The 19,435-nt window shown below is 43.2% G+C and overlaps 1 protein-coding gene across 4 annotated transcripts in view; it reads left to right on the top strand.

Moving 5' to 3' along the window:
- The window catches only part of ascc3 (activating signal cointegrator 1 complex subunit 3), a 131,813-nt gene extending 117,575 nt beyond the window's left edge, over nucleotides 1–14,238 (top strand). For all 4 annotated transcript variants that reach the window (XM_034528533.1, XM_034528536.1, XM_034528537.1 and 1 more), the window contains exons 37-42: nucleotides 4,755–4,979; nucleotides 7,439–7,590; nucleotides 8,466–8,616; nucleotides 10,701–10,907; nucleotides 12,165–12,340; nucleotides 13,647–14,238. In XM_034528533.1, coding sequence (XP_034384424.1) covers nucleotides 4,755–4,979; nucleotides 7,439–7,590; nucleotides 8,466–8,616; nucleotides 10,701–10,907; nucleotides 12,165–12,340; nucleotides 13,647–13,809 — 1,074 coding nt within the window. In that variant the 3' untranslated portion in view covers nucleotides 13,810–14,238. The remainder of the gene's footprint in view (nucleotides 1–4,754; nucleotides 4,980–7,438; nucleotides 7,591–8,465; nucleotides 8,617–10,700; nucleotides 10,908–12,164; nucleotides 12,341–13,646) is intronic.
- Nucleotides 14,239–19,435: the final 5,197 nt, after the last annotated feature.

The raw sequence follows: 19,435 nt of genomic DNA on the forward strand, positions 1-19,435 counted from the left end.
AATACAGTAATAGAACGCCTAGAGAGCACAAGGACATACACAAATGCTCTCCAACCTGAATCCAGACATGGGTAGAACCTGATCTGGATTGTAAGAACCTGCCTTGATTACCTCATAAATAGATGTGGGACTCTAACTCCATTTGCTGCACCTTTGGTAGACAAAGTCAGGGTTGCAAATTGCTCTCATGCAATATGAAATGCTTTGTCCATGCACAGGTGTATTTGTTCTAAGTGAAAGTCAATCAAATTTGCGTTACCAAAAAAAGCATTAATTGTAAAAGCAACAGAAAAGGATGACAATACTATATGAACGAGAGCTTGGTGTTTAGTGTAGCATTGCGTCTCTGCAGAACACACCTTATTATGATATGAGAGTCATCAGGAAATGGTGATGCTCACACACACACTTCACTCCTATCAAATTAGCACCTTTGTCTGCGCTTCATTAACTCCTCAGTCTGTCGTGTGGTATGTTGCCCTTCCTTTTACTCATTGACCTTGTCTGTCCCAGCGGCAAGGTCATCCATACTCTGGCTTGTGATTGGAGGGGTGGTGGATTCACACCTGTCAGTGGGGGGATGGGTTTGTATATGTATTTATATATATATATATCTGTTCATAGTGCAATTCATCACTTGTTCTAAGAGCATAAGTAAATGAAAATCACAAATTTGCTTACACATACAACATCCTCTGTCTTGGGACCCTCACATTGTTCCTGTTCATGTGTGTGTTGATGCGGATAAGGATCCAGATGCTGATTTAAAATATAAAACATTTACAATTGAAAAAAAAGAAATACCCGAATATGAAAATATAACGTTATATAAAAACATGTCAAGGCTCAGTTATTTTCTAAAACAGTTGGCTACTGTAGTTTTTAGCAAACATTACTCAAACAGGGGGAAAATGTCAGGACTATTTTCATCAACAGGTTCATACACATGTGGTGCTCGGATAATGCTACCTAATGCTACCCCTCTGTTTGGTTGGCCATGAAAGGATCCGCCGAGAGAACACGCTGCGTTTGTGTTGCGTTGGAGACAATGTCACGGAAATTTCATGCAGGGGCAATCTGATGATCAGTTCAGAATCCAGCCTCCTGGAGGGGTTGCTATGGGGAAAAGGTACCAGAAACAAGTTGAGCCGAGCCGTGTCATGCAGGGGAAATTTGGCATAAGTCTTTGGACGGCGATGGAACTCTATGGCACAGAGGGAGAAGATATATCAGGCTTTGATACACACACAATAGTTGAGTGGATACATTCATTGTGGAAAAAGTTGTGACCAAATAACACATTTTTTACAATTTGAGACTAGAGATTTATTTATGACATATGTGTTTTTAGATAGTTCCTAGCTTACATTCTTGTGTTCTACTTTTAGCACACAGCTGGAAGTCCAGTGAGCTCAGTGGTTGAACCTGATTTCAATAATGATGCTAACACATGGCGGGGAGGCTACGCCGAGACACCCCCCCATCACTCTCCTCTGCACACATTGTAGTTGGAAGCAGACCAAAGCATGCCATGCTTGACTCACTCCCCAACAGGCTGCGATATAATAGGCCAGTCACCCCGCCGTCCTGTCCACTCCCCCTCTGTTAGCTACAAAGCACTGGCATGCTCCTCCAGTTCCCCCTAATTACTGCAGTGTGGCCACTAATGAGCAACACTCACACCTCTTTGCAACACCACCTTCCCCCCAACCCCCTTCACACGCTTCTTTTCCTCTCCGAGCACTGCGCTGCCACTCAGCCTGTCTTTGTCTCTGTTTTTGTTGCTGCTGTGTTTGTCCTCTTGCTTCCCAAGACGAACAAGCATCGAACATGAGGTTTATCAAACGTGTTGGGTTTTACAGAGATGCATACCAGGCCCATGAGGAGAACCTGGCATGGTGGTCAGACACATGACATCTATTGCTTCTGTCAATCCGGGGAGAGGGATCCTCCTCTGTTGCTCTCCCAAAGGTTTCTTTCCTTTCCTCCCCGTTAAAGGGCTAAAGCAAGGGCGTGGGTTTGGTCTCAGCATTGGCAGGGACACTGTTGAACAGGCAAACTTTAGTAAACTATATTAACATTTGTGTAACTTGGAACTTATTTAAACATAATAACAGTAATAAAACCAAGAGGTCAGAAGAGGGTCTTCTGTTGCCATGAATTTAACAAGATGGTACAAATTACCCTCATCTACCTCATGTCCTCTATAGGCAAGCCCGTGTCTAGCAAGATACCTCCCATAATTTTAATTAGATAGTGCCTTACCTCCCGATGTGTTTTATCCATTGCACTTAGTAGTTGGGTGTGAACTGGTGTTTTCTCCAATGCGTTTGTTTTTACAGCATGATGGTTTGCTTTACTCGCTTGATGACGATTAAAGCTGTCAATTACATTTTTCCAATTACTAAAACCATTTAAGCAGAAGGCTGGGTCATTATTTTGTTCCAGAGTGGTCTTTTTGATGGTGTATGCTTTGACACACTTAAAACAAAGTACCTTCTTCAATGTAGGGCTATCATGCAGCCACAGATACTGACTGTACCACTTTGCCTGAAACCGTAACTTCTTGTGCTGAAGTTGCTGGACTCTGATGAGTTTAAGATCAGGCTGGTATGGTTCACTCCCCATGTCCATGACACTGCTACACTCACTTCATGACGGTCACTGTCACTCAAGCTGACTGTTCCCTAAAGAGCAAAGAAAACTTAGCCTAGCCTGTACATGCATGGGGACAATTGTGTCTTTTCCAAAACTTTGGTCGTGACTATGGACCATATGCAAACCTACGCCCTTGGGTTAAAGGTTTTTTTGGGGGAGTTTTTCCTGAATCGATGTGAGGATATCGTATGTGTACAGATTGTAAAAGCAAATTTGTGATTTTGCGCTATACAAAATAAACTGAATTGAATTGAATTGGCGACTCATAGAAAAATAACTGTGAAAGAGCTAGGAGGCATCTCCTAGAACTCCATGTATCTGTAGTACTGAGAGGACATTGTGCTCACCAAGCTAAGGAATTTCATGTGAGCACAGTCTGACAGCGTAAGAAGATTATCAGACATGTTGGAAACAAATCATTTAACTGATTTAGAGAAAACTGCTTGAACTTTGACCTCCCATACTTGCTGTCGTCAATCAGACTAATTTAGAATTGGGTTTAGCATAATATTTGCCACGTCAAGTGAAGATATAAGCCAATTTAGAGATGGTTCTTTCTGTTCAGCTGCTTCCATCTCATCAACGCTTACTGACATGTTCCGTGGCCATTTTATATTCGTTGTTTTTCTGGTTCTGGCACAGGAAGTTGTTGTCCCCGTGCTTGATCCTGCCTCTGATTGGCTCTGATTGTCGAGGCATCAGTGAGCACAAATTCAGGCCTAATAAATTGCCTAAAATAATCATATGTTGGCTCGGGTCTGGGTTCTGGAAGCAGATCAGCTTTGCTTTGCAATGAGGTATTATTACATTCATTACCGGTGCACTCGCACTCAGTTCTCCCTCCAAATTAAGGGTTTTATGAAACTGTCGGCTTGTTTACTCTGATCCAGTGATATCGTTGTGTTCCCCACAATTACTTTTTTATGCACAACTGGCCGCCCTCAAGGAATGAACTGCAAGCCAGTTGACAAAGTCTGCAACTTTTCTTTATCATATAATTTTGTAAAGGTTGTAATAAGTTTTTGTAGCAGTTGTTCTGTGGACGTGACCCCAACAATCTGTTTCAGCAGGGTAGACATCCCTCGCTTTTTGTTTGCTCACCTCTTTCTGTTTTCTCTCTGCAAGTATTGCTTCAAAGCTCCACTCTCTACCATGCCTGTTTCGCCCCTGTATAGTCCCTCTCTCTCCAGCACATCCATATGCAGACACAGTGACACTGAAAGATAAATCACTCCTCCTATCCCTCATCCCAGCCCCCGCCCAGCTCAGGTCCTTTTTCAGGTCCTAGCTTCTGAAACACCGGCTTCAGTCAGTGATGGATGGAGCCTTAACAGTCCAGGCCGGGGGGAGGCTATGACAAATGCAGTGTAGCCTGTTGATGGGGCTACATTAGCCGAAGTTGAACTGAAGTGAATTAGCGGAGAGGAGGTATGCGTGTCCGCGCATCTCTCCGTATCCCAGCCACAAACAAGACGTAACATGCCGCCTCAGCACAAAGAGGAGGTGGATGGACCATTATCATCAATTCACTCATCCAGTGAACCAGTGCAGTCTTTATGATTCAATGTTCAGCATTCTCAAAAAAACTCCCTCTCAAAGTCATTGGGTGTATTGAAAAGATTCCTCTGCAGTCTTTGTGGGAAGGGGAACAGTCGGTTTTCCAAACCAGAAGACCGGGGAAGTAAATGCAATTGCAAAGTATTAGGTTGTCTTGGAAAAGGCTTTCAACATTCTCCTATTTTCCTTTAGCTGAGAATGAACTCTGATGCTCTCTAACAGAGCTCCACAGAATGGATAACATTGGCATCTGAGAGTGCTACGTTTTTTTCAGGATCATATACACTCAATAACACTCAATTGGTAGGTTCTGGGCCAGAGGGCGATGACCAAGCTGCTCTCTTACGTTGTGGAACACCGTGAACACGATACCCAAGTCATGTCACATGGCGGCACATGCAGGTTGGATGCGACAGCCATGTGACATAATCATAGGTGGCACATCTTTATAAATCGAACCCTGTAACCCTGTAATTCCATTTGAAAGGTCCGACCACAACCCGCTTTGGACTGTTTCACTTTTGATCTCTGTCCCGCAGGAGGCAGAAGAGTATGCCGAGCTACCCGTCAGACACAATGAGGACCAGCTGAACAGCCAGCTGGCTCAGCAGCTCCCCCTGCAGGTCAACCCTCACTCCTATGACAGCGCCCACACCAAGACCCATCTGCTGCTGCAGGCCCACTTCAGCCACGCCCCGCTGCCGTGCACTGACTACACCACCGATACCAAAACAGTACTGGACAACACCATTCGAATCTGTCAGGTAGGATTCAATCAAATTTCATTAATTTAGTTGACCATTTTTATCCAAAGCGACTTCTCAATATGTGTACTCAGCTATGTGGATACAATGCAACAAATAAGTACATTAACTTCATCATATATGCTGAACTGTTTCAACATATAAAGAACGAGTAGTCTGAATAAATGAGTTCTTAGTCTCTGTTAGAAGATATGTAGTGTTTCTGCTGTCCTCGTGCCAATGGGGAGTTCATTCCACCATTGCGAAACTAGGACAGCAAACAGTTGAGACTTGGTGTGGTAGTCGGGCCCACTCGTAGTGAGGAAGTGGCAAGCTGATTGGCCGTAACAGAGCGCAGTGGACGGGCTGGGTGTACGGTTTGACTTTGTCCTGTCCTGGATTTGAGATGGGTCTGAGCCATACTTCACAATGGAAGGCAAGTACCAGTGTTTTCAGTTGGACTGGAGCAGCCACCCGGAGCCAGCGCAAGGTGCAAAGGAGCGCTGTAGAGCGGGAGAACTTGGGTAGCTTGAAGACTGCTGCATTCTGGAAGAGCTGCAGAGGTCGGATGACACGTGCAGGCTTTGAATGAACAACAGAGCTGTTACTTGATGTAAAGAGAAAATAAGAAGGGGACCCAGAACAGAACCCTGAGGGGCACCAGCAGTGAGACTCGAGGTTCAGACACAGATTCTATCCCAAGTTACCCTGCATATGTCTTTGAGGTCAGATTTAATAAAGGTGCATCGTGTAAAATTTGAGTTTAAAACATTCAGAAAATAAACTCCCATTATCAACCGAATGTGAAGAGGTTACCGTGTTGACATCATGTCAAAGATGCCGTGTGTTGTTTTGTCGAGATATCTACTGAAATAAGCACGGCAGCGTGAACCCCAGAGTCTGATCCCAGGGTACTCTCTGCCGGATCAGCTGACTTTTTATTCCAGCCGTGACAGACGGTAAGCCCTTCGGGGTTTGCGCTGGCTGAATTAGAATTGCTCCAGCTGACCGCTAATGGCTGCCTCTCCTTGTAGTTTCCTGACAATGAAACAGCCCCCGATTAGTGGCACAGTACCAAAAGATGACTTTAGCAGTTTTTTGCCTTTGCTGTTAGTGAGTAGTTGGTGTTTCTCTACGTTCATAAGTGATGATTGTACGTTTAGATTGCGTGCACCCAGTAGTAGTGGTGAAATGCTGCCCGCTACAGGTTCGGAGCATTTACACGGTTTGAATAAGTAGGATCCTTGGCAAGAATACCTTCCCAGGATCTGATCATCATGTAAAAAAAACTGGCTAACCTGTGGTGGAATGCATTGCTCACACAGTTGAACTACTTCTTTCATAAACACATTGATAATCTTACGATAAGACTATTGATTAAGTCTCTTGATGGGATTCCCTTTTGATGTTGTCATCATAAAAGGTCCACATTCAGAACTATGGTGTTTTATCAGAATAATAAAAGAAGTTTAGAAGCATGAACTCTAACTTGAATGTAACGGTCACCTAATAATAGCAGCATGAGGGAAACGCAACTAATAGATTTGAGTTATGTATTGCAGAAGAGAGCACGGTACTGTGCTGTTCATGAAGCAGAGAATAAGGGGAATGTTCAACATTAGTAAGTGATTTGTTGCTGATCCATTTCATAAATATCTTAGATCTAACACCCAGCATTCTCATTGTCTGATACAAGGTTTTAAACAACAGAATCCTTAGCGCCTGGTCAACTTACCAGAGTCCCAAACATAACAACATTACTTTAACTATTCTACTGTAACTTCACTTGTATCCCAGGGTTGTTTATGTTCTTTGTATGTACTGTTTGAAGTTAGGACCATGTCTTAACTTCTGTAAACCATTGTCCACAGCTCAGGAGTTTGTGTGTGTTTGTGTGTGTTTGTGTTTGTTTGTGTGTGTGTGTGTGTGTGTGTGTGTGTGTGTGTGTGTGTGTGTGTGTGTGTGTGTGTGTGTGTGTGTGTGTGTGTGTGTGTGTGTGTGTGTGTGTGTGTGTGTGTGTGTGTGTGTGTGTGTGTGTGTGTGTGTGTGCGTGTGTTCACATGTGCTTGTGATTTTCCATGCCGTGTATCTGGCAGTGCTATTGCATGGTTCCTGGATGTGGTTACTTTTCTGGTGTCCTGCTGCTACCGTTTACTCAAATGATTCTGGTCTTCTTCTGGTTTCTTTATTTTGTTTTTTATTGAATGAATGTATATGTTTTGTATTATTGATGCTTACAGTGTACATGTGTAAGTGAATGTCTGAAGGTCTCAGGTCATCCATGACCGCCAGCTCGCCTCCCATTGGCTACACTCTGTCTCATTGCGTATCTAATTGCAACACATGAACTCGGATGATTGTCACAGTCAGATAGTGAGGGAGCCAAATGTATTGAGAAATTACATTTTTAAAAATCCAACCCAACTATCCCAACCATCAAAAAGAGAATTATCTTGAAGTCTGTACTATGTTCTCATCAGGCAATGCTGGATGTAGCTGCCAATGAAGGCTGGCTCGTTACGGCCATCAGCATCTGCAACCTGGTGCAGATGATCGTCCAGGGCCGCTGGCTGCACGACTCCTCACTACTGACGCTGCCACATGTTGAACAACAAGACCTCTATCTGTTCAGGTACACTCCCATCACCAGCTCTATCGTGGTAGATCTTCCCATGTTGTTCGCCCAGTCAGTGAACGTCACATCTCCTCGTGTTCCATTAAAGTCCCAACAGCTTCTTCACATGCCATCTAAAGCAGTCAGAGAAGTTGTTAGGGTCGTCACATAAATTTGCAGAATTTCTTCTCTGATCTTTTATTCATCATTTATATTGGCAGAAAGGAAAGTACACAGACAGTCACTAATACTAATACAACTTGATGGCTCACACATTTTGTTTCGCACAGGTTGCACATTATTGTTGTTTTGAAAAAGAATATGCCGTGTAAAACCCTTTTTTGCCCGGATAGAACTTTGTTTGCATTGTTCTAACAAAGTGATTGCACTTTTTTTTGTCTGATGGAGCAATCTGGTTTACTTGGCCTCATTTCAAGTATTTTAATGTGGATATTCTTTTAATAACACGGGCAACTCTTAGAAATGGCTGGGTTGCCTATATCAGTTAGTATAAGTGAGTGGTAAAATGGTCAGGAACGATCACTACGCACACATTCCCTCTTCAACCGATTTCTAGACGAGGAGTTGGGACGGTTTGTCGTCGCTAACCAGAAAAAACTGTTTGGTTGCTGTAACAACAAACGGGACTCTTTATCGGGAGCACTATTATTTTGTGTTTCTCTAATTAGAAGTTTCTCAAACTCATACAGCCACATAAAGGACCTAGTGAGTTAAATGGTGGAAGCAAACACCATAAGGATTTGCAGGCCCACGTCCTTAGGATGTGGAATAATTCAAACTCAATGGAAAGAGAGGGTCCCTATGTTGAGAGACAGCAGGAGGCAGGGGGTAGGATTGGTTGTGATGTCCCCCTTCCCTCTCTTACTCCATAGAAAATGGGCAAACAGGAAGGGGAGGAGCAACACGGGAGGCTTCAACTTGCCAATCGAAGGACTACCTGAACTCATTGCTGCCTGCAACGGAAAGGAAAGTGTTTTCGCTGCTATCGTCGGTCAGGAGTTTCAATCAAGTCAGATTGCCCAGGTAAGAGTCCAAATATGATCACACCAAGAACCCCAAATCCCCCAAATATGTACTTTGAAGAACGTTGATTTATCAAAGAAATATCAAGAAACAACACAACAGCTAGATTGCAAAGACCAATGATGTTCAAAAAGGATCTAGTTCCACATTTAGTGCATGTGGATGGCACACTGTCTCTCTCTCTCTCTCTCTCTCTCTCACACACACACACGCACACACACGCACCATTATCAGTGACGTGCCCTGAGCAGCCTTGCCACTGTGGTCCCAGATAGTTCCAGGATCCCCAATTACAGCTCCATTGATGGGGTTTACAGCTCCAATTGAAGTGCTAATTGCAGCTGTAATGAGAGTGTCCGGGCACGGCGGCAGGCCCCGTGGCTTCACCCAATCACTGTCCCCGCTTCCCTCCTTCTCCACCTTTTACTCCCCCACCGCCCCTGCCCCCCTCCCCCACAGTGTGGCGGCCTCTCTAATTAAATAATTAGATGTGCAGCAGCGTTCCTGTCTGACTTGCCCAGGGAGAGTAATCCTCACATAAATAGCTTTTGCCGGGTGAACCAGAGAGGCTTTTCTCCTCCCAGCCCTCAGTGCTCTTCCACACACACACACACACACACACATCTCATTTTTGCTGTCACTTTCTCTGTGCCTTCATCTTTTTAATACCTCGTAGTGGGGCTTCTGGTGAGAGCCAAATGTTAAATTCTCCATAAAAAACACTTAAGATGCACATAAGACCAGGGAGCAGCGTGTCGGAATGAATCAGGTGTTATCCAGCAGCTGTCTTTCTGAACACCACTTTCATATCATAAAAGAACATTTTGAAGGAACAGAGTGATCATCCACAGCTTTGAGTTATTCATGTGCAGAGTGGCACTATAATAACCCAAAGTGCCAGAGGTCAAGATGGAAAGACATTAGGCATAAAAGCAGAGTTTGTGGGGCACGTGCAGCTTTGTCTTGAGCACTGTGAAGTTTAGTCATGAGGACAAAGGGTTCATCTAATCTGGAGGCATTGAAAGGCCTACACATATTTATTTCTCAGCATCAGGTGGAGACCAGAAAAGGTGGAAGATTGAGGTCATCGATTTGTGATATACATGAGAGCTCCAACATGACACCAGAGTGTCAGACTCGAGAGGACGGAGATACCGGAGCGTTGTGAATAATGAGATCCAGGTTTCTGGCTTTAGTCACAGCTGAGACGGTGCCCATGAGAATGATCTGTGTTTTAAACTATAGTACCTGGCCAGACTAAACAATATTCACAAGAACAGCCCAGCTTCCCCACCTCTCGACTCCACAACACAGCAACAACAGGTATTACATGTATCCACAACAGGTGGTGAGAGACGAGAAACTTGTTATCGGAGTAAAAAAAAAGAGAATATCAGCTTCATTAGCCAAGTATTTCGACACATACGAGGAATAAAGGAACAGATAATAAATAGAATGAGAAAAAGATAGAAAACATTCCTTACAGTGCATAACAATCCCTTTGATCCATATAATGAAGAGTTTGATGTGTAAAAGACATCATTCTTAGTGTATTGGTGCAGTTTACCAAAGACATGTAAAGAGAAGCTTGTTGTTGGTTCTAGACTCTTCTGTTTCGGAAGTGTCTCCACACTAACCTGTTGGTCCGCTACTAAAGAATTTTGGTGTGTTTTGAAGTGGACTAAACAACCAGACCAAGATCTTCTGAAAAGGTCCAGTACCAGTCCAGATCCAGTCTGACTGCTACAGGATTCTGTTATCGTGGATACAGTGTGACTTTAACATAAACTAGACTGCTATTAAATACATGATGATCACTGGGAGCTGTCTAGATACGTCAGCAATCTGTGTGTGTATGGGGCATGATTAGGTAACTATGGTAACACATCAGCGTGTGAGGAAGTGGCTGGTCAGTTGTCGTGTCGCATGAATGTCTTTGTGGCTTCTCTGTGACTAAAAGGTAAATGAATAAACACACATGGTTGAGTACAGTGAGACTGTCTCCAGTCCATTTGGGTCCACGTGTCTCTGATGATGTTCAGCAGTGTCAAGAGATGTGTCGCCTCTTCCCTCCCTCTCCTCAGGCCTGGTCCTTCCTGAGTCACCTCCCCGTGCTGCAGGTCCACATGAGCGTGAAGGGCTGGTGGGAGCAGAGCCAGGAGCAGACGGAGCGCCCGCTGCCAGCAGCAGGAGCCAACCCAAAGGAGGGCAGCAGCTGGCTGGACGTCCACGCCGACCAGGAGTACGTCCTGCAAGTGTCTCTGAGGCGCATGAACCTGGGCCAGCAGAGGGTCAGTACGCGCAGTACCGAGACATGAGGATAATACATATTATTTCCCACATATTATTTCTCGTTTTAAAATCTGCTCCCTTCAGAGATCCAATTTGTGTCAACAGTTGATTTTTAGTCCGGAATGAACAGAACCGTTTAACTTCAGTATTTTTTCAAGTGATGAGATAAAGATTTTTTTTTTTTTTAAATGTCCACTCGCAACACTAAAAATGCTTGTTTTTGTCACCGACAGGTCAGATTATGTCCCACAGAGAAGTGTCCCACAGAGAAACCAAACCTTTTACGTCACCTTTTGCTTGATCCGGTCGGTTTGATATTGTGTGTTTAGCTTTGGAGAAGTCTCTTATGACATCGCGCATCACACCCACGTTATGGAGATCATATAAACATGCAGCCATGACATTGAAGTAGATAACACCAAGCGTCGCTCAACACACTCTGACAACACCGGCACCTCTCTCTCCAACTCTCACTCACGTTTCCACCGTCGTCTTCCAGCAATAAGTCACGTGACCAACAGAAAGCCAGAGGTAAAGAAAAGCATGTTATTTCTCTGTGGGGCACTTTTAGTGGCCGTACGTTGAGCAGCTGCTCGGACCGGTTTCAAATGTGTGTGTGACCATTAGTCACCTGGATACAAAGACGCGGGAAAATACCAAAGTTACCCTTTCATTCTTTAACTCGTTCAGTCGGAGACGGAGCATTTGGTGGAATTTGAAGAAATGGACATAATCTGTGTGCATTGGAAGATGTGATTCTAAACTATTCATTCTCAAACCTTCCACTCTATTATTCCTTCTTATTTGTTCAGCTGAAATGTCTTTTTGCTCTCATACCTAGATGTGCAGAAATGCTTCTTTTAAATATGCTCATTTATAACTCCATGATTTAGCACCAAATGAATGATGACACTCTTTTGACCCTTTGTAGTGCGGCATTCTTTGTCCGGGTTGCTTTGCATGTTGGCTGCAGATGCAGCTCGGTCTGACAGAGATATACTGACCTTCAGCTGCGGTGGATACTTAAAGGGCTACTCGAGTGATTTAGTAGTTTGCTGCTTAGAGCTGGGATGCAGACTGTTCTAGGATCAGCTGTACATGAACGATATTAAACCAAGAGAATGTACTTGTGGATGTTTGTTCTGTTGGTTTAAACAACGATGATACAGGAATCCTTTTTCTAGTACGTCTGCTGTATTCGTATGTGTAGCGGGGCTCACTACAGGTTGACCGTGTGATGGTTATTGTTATTCCAGAGGAAGCAGGACAGTAAGGCCCAGGCGTCCAGGTTCCCCAAGGCGAAGGATGAGGGCTGGTTCCTGGTCTTGGGAGAGGTGGATCGCAAGGAGCTGCTGGCGGTCAAACGGGTCGGATACGTGCGCCACCACTCGGCCGTGTCCGTGGCCTTCTACACACCCGAGAGGACTGGAAAGTGAGCAGCTGTGCTAAGAGGAGGGTTGAGGGGGGGGACCACACTGCAGGCAAAAAAACAACGTTGCTTATGCGACTTGCAGATTTCTTCCATCACGTCTTCTTTCTCACTCGTGGAAGGAAAAACGTCCAAAATGATTTCACTTATTTTTCTGTTTGCGTCTGTAATGTCTCCTAAATTCACCAATAGTTGATGCCTTATTTGCATATTTTGACATAGCGTCATACTAAACTCGGAGTGATATCTATTAGTTAATTTGTTTACCCTATTAACCTGTAGTGTCTTTAGAACAAATTCCATGCATTTGACTTCTTTTTAAAGACCATTTCCTCTGAATTATTTATTTTGCTCTTACGTCCACCAGACTTTCCACTTTCATTCCTCTCAATAATCTTCAGAGGGGTGTGTTCATATATCATTCATAGCCTGATTTATACAGCATTTTATTACTAAAAACATGGGGAAATAGATGTTTCTTTTTAGGGCTTTTGACAGCTTGTTTTCTGATTTACAGAGTGAAACAAATAGAAATATAAATATCGTTGACTCTGGAAATGCATGCTAATTAGAACGTATTTGATGAGAAAAGAAAACTTCTATATTTCATAATAATTTTCTCAATGTATGTTATGTATTGGGGAAGTTCCATGGTGATATCTATTGGTTACATTTGAACTGCATCATCATGAGGACAAACGTTCTAGTAGCAGAACATAGTGGCCAAAGCTTTACGACACTTCCACACGTGTGTCCCAGTTTAAGACCCGTGAGTTGTCATATGGTCCTTACTGGTCAGAACTATTGAGGTGTTTGATCCAGGAATGTCAGTCACTTTTAGTTCTCAGGGGATGACATTATAAATCAGCCTATTGACCTTTTATTTCCGTCTACTTCCAGATGCTCTGCCTTCTATTATAATAAGATTATAATAGAAACTAGGCCTGTTAGTCCATCTCTCAGTACTCTCTGACTGTCTGTGGCTCTCACTCCACTGGTGACTCACAAACATGGAGTTACATTTATTTATTTATTTGAAACAGATTCTGTAATTTCCTAAAACAGCTGGCCACTGTAACTTTTAGCAAATGTTCCTTTTGGGTGAATATTTGGACCGTATATGGGATTTATTGACAATAAAAACAACACAGAGTATCACCAGAATTCCCCTTCCAACCAAACATTTGACACTGGGAAGAAGCTAAACGAGGCATATCTCTAGAAGTCTTGCACAGAACCAAACGGAACCTGCAGGTTGTGTATCCACGCTTATGTTCTAACTACCCACCCATGTGCCGTGTGCTTCCAGGTGTATCTACACACTGTACCTGATGAGTGACAGCTATCTGGGTCTGGACCAGCAGTATGACATCCACCTGAATGTAACGGCGGCCAGCATCACGACTCAGGTCAACACAGAGGTGTCCGACTCAGTGACGGAGCGGTCAGGGAAAGCCAGCGGGAGCAGATGAAGGGACCCTCACCCTGTTCCACTGCTCTTTGTGTCGCTGCTCGCTGATGATTTGTTTACTGTGTCAGCTTCTTTCATCTAAGTCTGCTTTAGTTACCCATTAGTTACTTTCGGCATTGCATTCTGGTCAATTGAAGCTACTGTTGGCACAAAAACATTCCTTTTGTATCTCTCCTATGGGTTTCTCTGATGCTTTGGCATCAGTGGGAAATGGGCGGGCTAGAAGAATATCTTGTGATTCTTTAGAACAGAAAGGTTTTCTCTTTTACAGTTATTGATTTCACCTAATTTAACTCCGAATTCAATCAGGAATGTTCAGTCGTGTTGCACTTCTGGCCACACCTCAATCCAAGATGTCACAGCAGGTATTTATCACCATGACGGATGGACAACAGTTCGAGAAATAAAGCTTTCTTTTGCCAAAACACAACCAGTCTCCAGTATCTGAGAATCCTGTGAAACGCACATTATACTCGATATATTTATTTATATATATATATATATATATATATATATATATATATATATATATATATATATATATATAAAAATAAATAAATAAACCTTCACCACATTCATTCAGACAGACAGTTAACCTGTCTGTGCATCCACTGTGGTTTTTAAACTGGTTATCCTCAGGAAAAAAAGCAAACAACAGCATGGTTTGACTCAGCATAATTACGCCTGAAATCTAACATAAGCCACTGACATCACTCGTTTTGGTTTCAAACAGGACACAAACGCCGGTCTGCTTAGTGAAAGTCCTGGGTTGTCCATCCCACTCACCCTCAGAGGACGTCTATGTCCAAATAATTAAATACTATGTCCATTGCTTTAGCACTAAAAGACAAGAAGACACTAAAAGTGACTTGTGCTGACTTTTGCGTCAGTATCAAAACGCCAAACGGCGATATTTGACGCCCTGGGAGTGAGACTGTGAGAGCTGTGAAAATAGTGAGGGCTGGATATTGATGAGACAGGGAGCAGTATATGCATATCACCTGGCTCTGGTGCTAGTTTTGAGGTTTGGGTTAAATGCTGCCAGCAATTCAATTAAATTTCTCTTGTGCAACCCAAAATGTTATTTTAAAAAGTTTATTTTGTATATCCCAGAATCACAAATTACAAATTTGCCTCAGAGGGCTTTACAATCTGTACACATACAACATCCCTGTCCCAGGACCTCACATCGGATCAGGAGAAACTCCCCAAAAAAACCTACGAGAGCAACAGAGGAGGATCTCTATGGACAGAAGCAATAGATGTCGTGTGCAGAATGAACAACGTTACAGAGTTACAACGCATTCAATGCATATATGACACAAATTATCTCATAATGGACTCCGGAGAAGAAGAATGTGAGAATGTGGGTTCAGTGGGAGAAACAGGACCAAGCTGGCCATTCCTTTAATCTGCCGCAGTGGATTTCAGTGCACGTGTGTGAAACATACTTCTTTCCACGAAAGGGCTTCACTCGGCATCACTAAACTGGCACATCTGTGTTGTCACATAAATCTCCTCCTCCCGAGAAAAACACACCGTGTTAATCAAGTGGCTAAATCAAGGCTGAAGACCTGTGGTCGGACACTGAGGTCGTAGAGAAATGTGATCTTGGGGTGGTTTTATTCCTCCACACTGGTCGGCCGTCAGTCCACCCGTCCCCGCTCAGGAACCCCAATCCTTCTTCACATTTGGCACAAACATCCAAGTGGACTCCAGGATGAACTGATTTGAATTTGGGGATCCAAGTTTATAGGTCGAAGGTCACTGTGGCCTCCTGAAATGCGGTTGGGGCCATAACTCAAGAATTAATTAGATAATTATGACAAAAATGTCCCACAAACGTCTACTGGGATGAAAGGATGAAGTGACGACTTCCTCTGACATAATACTGTTGGTACTGAACTGAATGCAACGTGTGCTCTGTTAGAATCGGCTTCATTGACCAAGCATGTCAACACATAGGAGGACCGACTGATGAACTCACACACTGACACACGCATACAGCAGCTTCACAAAGTCGAGTCAAATCAATATTATTTATATACGCGGTGCTGAGCGGAGCACTGGCTCCCATCAAGCCCCCTTTATCTCCCCGCCTGTCAAAGACAGCGCTTTGTCCCGCCCCTCAGAAAACAACGCACAAGTCACTGTTTTGGCGTATTACAAAAAAATTATCCGACAAGAGAACATCACTAAATGTCTTTCGTCCAATCAGAAGTCTAGAATCCCAAAATGTTTAATCTAGCTCAAATTGACACCTGGAAGAATAATAGGAGTGTAATAATGTAAAACGGTCATGATCATTTCTGGTACATTATCTGTAATATCAGATATTATATGCCGCAGTCCAAACGGGACTTCCTGTTTGTTTTCATGGATCAGAATTCTAAAGAATTAGCCATGATTTCACTGAAACACCGGAGAGCTGAACGAGCTCAAAGCTCTGTGAAGCATAACAAACCTGAAAAACCAACCAAACTGTCAGCGATGGAGGTGCATTGTGGGTAGAGAATGTGTTGAGTTGAAAAGAGAGCATCTGTGGTTCTGCTGCGTGGGTTCTGAACCTCCGGAGACAGTTCCATAGCACACACTACATAAAGGTCACATTATTTCATATAGTCGTTTTTCCACAGCAGACATTTTGTCTTGTCATATTAGGCAAAGCACAGGAAGTTACCGACAACGGCGTTGCTCTATAGTGTCCCTGGAGGCCACGCCGGGGTTACAAGGATTCAGCTGGAAGAAACAACCGCTTCAACATCAAAAGTTAATTCAAAGTTCTTTAAATTGTATAAAAATACAGAAAAGTGATCTAGATTCCCAAAGCCAACAGTTAATGATAGTTAGTGTTGGTATTGACCGTCTTTACACTTAATTAGACTTATTCTACCGCATGGGTTAAAAAACACCACGGCTATGATCAGAGCTTTGGTTTGGCTTGTTAATATCTGGTCTACTTTAAATGGGGGGCTCTAATCCAAGATCTGGTGTTGCCACTCACAGAAAATCAGTGAGCTTACTGTACAGTCAACAGAGGAAAGCTGAGTCACTGCCTTCATGGACTTAAACAGCACAACAGCTGGAATAAAGGTTTGGAGGAACCAGAAGAGTCCAAAGATCCGACGAGCAGATAGCACCATGTAGGACAGCATGCAGGTCGGGGCCCCCTGTTCTGGTTCTGGAGGTCTTGGAGGTGTATTGGCCGGAGGAGGAGTTGATACGCAATGATAACAAACACATTGGACAAATGTTGGATTTTTAGGGAATATTCTGGGTTATATGATCGACCAAATAAGTGTAGAGTTTGACCGTTTTAAGCCACTGGCCGTATAATGAAGTGGCAGAGTGGCATGGGAGTTACGTTTAATTCTCTTCCTCCTTCTGTTTCATGAATTGTAGAGGCCTGGATCGTGGTCCATGCCTACTACTCATCATTCATAAATGTCTGTCATATTCATTGAATGTGTTGTAACTCTGTAACGCTGTTCATTCTGTACACATGACATCTATTGCTTCAGTCCATCCGGGGAGAGGGATCCTCCTCTGTTGCTCTCCTGAAGGTTTCTTCACTTTTTTCCCTGTGAAAGTTTTTTTTTCTATTTTTGGGGAGTTTTTTTACTGATCCGATGTGAGGTCCTGGGACAGGGATGTCATATGTGTACAGATTGTAAAGCCCTCTGAGGAGAATTTGTAATTTGTGATTCTGGGCTATACAAAATAAACTGAATTGAATTGAAATTAAATTGTAACCATGTTGTCGTGAGATACCATTTACAAAGAACAGAACTGAGGATCTTGATTAATTGTGACATGTCGGTGTTAGTGTTTTTTTGTTTTTATTCCTAGAAGTGTTTTTTCAGTGGTAAATCAGAGAATCTGCTCTTAAGAAATGTAATTCCTATCAAATATAAACAAACCACGCCCCCTTGCTGAAACGTTGTGGGATCCGGACTACTGGTGGTCCAGGACTGCACGGACCCTTCACCATAAGGACTATCTGTGCCCGTCACATGTTCCACCGTCGCGGTCTAATCACCAGTCCGACATGTGGAGTGGAAGCAGAGGTTAAACTGTTCCGTGCGCCTGCAGCACCCCGGATGATCACCTCCCCGCAGGCTGGATCTCATTACCGGGCCACGACCGGAGAGTCATGACGAAGTGTGCCCGCTCTGCCATCATCATAGAGTCATCATATAGTCATCATAGAGTCATCATATAGTTATCATATAGTCATCATATAGTTATCATATAGTCATCATAGAGTCATCATATAGTTATCATATAGTCATCTTCATCCTGCCCTTCAAGGGTCGGACAAGGACAGCAGCCAGAATGTAAGCTTGATTTACAACAGCATGACAACTATTTTACGCTCGCAGCGACATGGTAAATTATTCAAATGCATTAATAATTACTATGATCATAATGTGTACTGTATATATGTGTAAATGTATGTATATATATATATATATATATATATATATATTTGTGTGTGTAAATGTATATATATATATATATATATATATATATATATATCAAATATAGATGTATGTGTAAATGTATATATATGTACTTTTATATTAATTAATTAATTAATTTTCTAACCTAAACTGATTAAATGAACAACATCTTAGACAATAAACTTAGTATTTGACAACGCGCTTAAAAACAAGTTCCACTTTGATGTCAGGCCTATAGAGCGCGTGCTGTAGTCCCATAGTATGCGTCATATAGGCCATAAATAAATACATAAATAACACAGCAGCACCTGCAGCGCCGCTGAACAGGCCCGTACTGGGTCTCTCTTCCTGCGCAGGAATACAACCAGCACAACAGGCCGAGTCCTGGCACCTTGTTCCTGGGACTGGTTTCGATCTGCTGGTTAGATCGACGTGTCTGCCCAGAGTGTCAAACCCAGTTAACATCCGTGAACCCGTTGCCCGGTTGTGTTGGATTCGAGAAGCAGCAATAATAACTGTTTAAATTGTGAAAATTGAAATATATCATTCTCGGCAGGCCAGTGTGTGCCAAGTGAAATATAATTCTCACATGAAATTCCTTTAAACGCCCTCTTTTGTAAATATGCACTTTTTGTTGATAGCCTATAAATCTTTCAAAATACATATTTTTTAAGGAGATATGCTTAGAGTGAACCGACTCTTGGGGATTTTTCAATCCAGTTTGTGCCAGAGGTGAATATTTTCACCAGCCAATCCCCGTTCCTCCTGAAGGGCGTCATTACATGGAGTAGCCAATAGAGAGGTCAATAGGTTATCCAATCGTCCAATAGAAGCAGAGTTGCCTGCAGTGGGCGGGCCTTCGAGCCCGCAGCACTCGGGAGGCTCTGGAGGCTCTGCTATCCAGAGCACCACATAGGATGGAGGGTATGCGAATGCCGGGCCTTTTGGACATTCTGCCGGGACACACTGAAGCAAAACGGGCGTTAGTTTAGCGAACTGCCGGCTCTCTGCGCGGAGGTAAGCGAACGAGCATGTAGTTAAATGGTGCATTAAAAAAGTACATCCACTCCATGTGTGGAGAGAGATTCAAACAAGTGTCCTTATTACTTTGTTTTATTTATTATGTAGCGACTCGGTGTGCTGTTTGATAGACGGACCCGAGTG

Source organism: Cyclopterus lumpus, chromosome 25 (genome assembly GCF_009769545.1).
Source record: "Cyclopterus lumpus isolate fCycLum1 chromosome 25, fCycLum1.pri, whole genome shotgun sequence".
NCBI classification, from domain to species: Eukaryota; Metazoa; Chordata; class Actinopteri; order Perciformes; family Cyclopteridae; genus Cyclopterus; species Cyclopterus lumpus.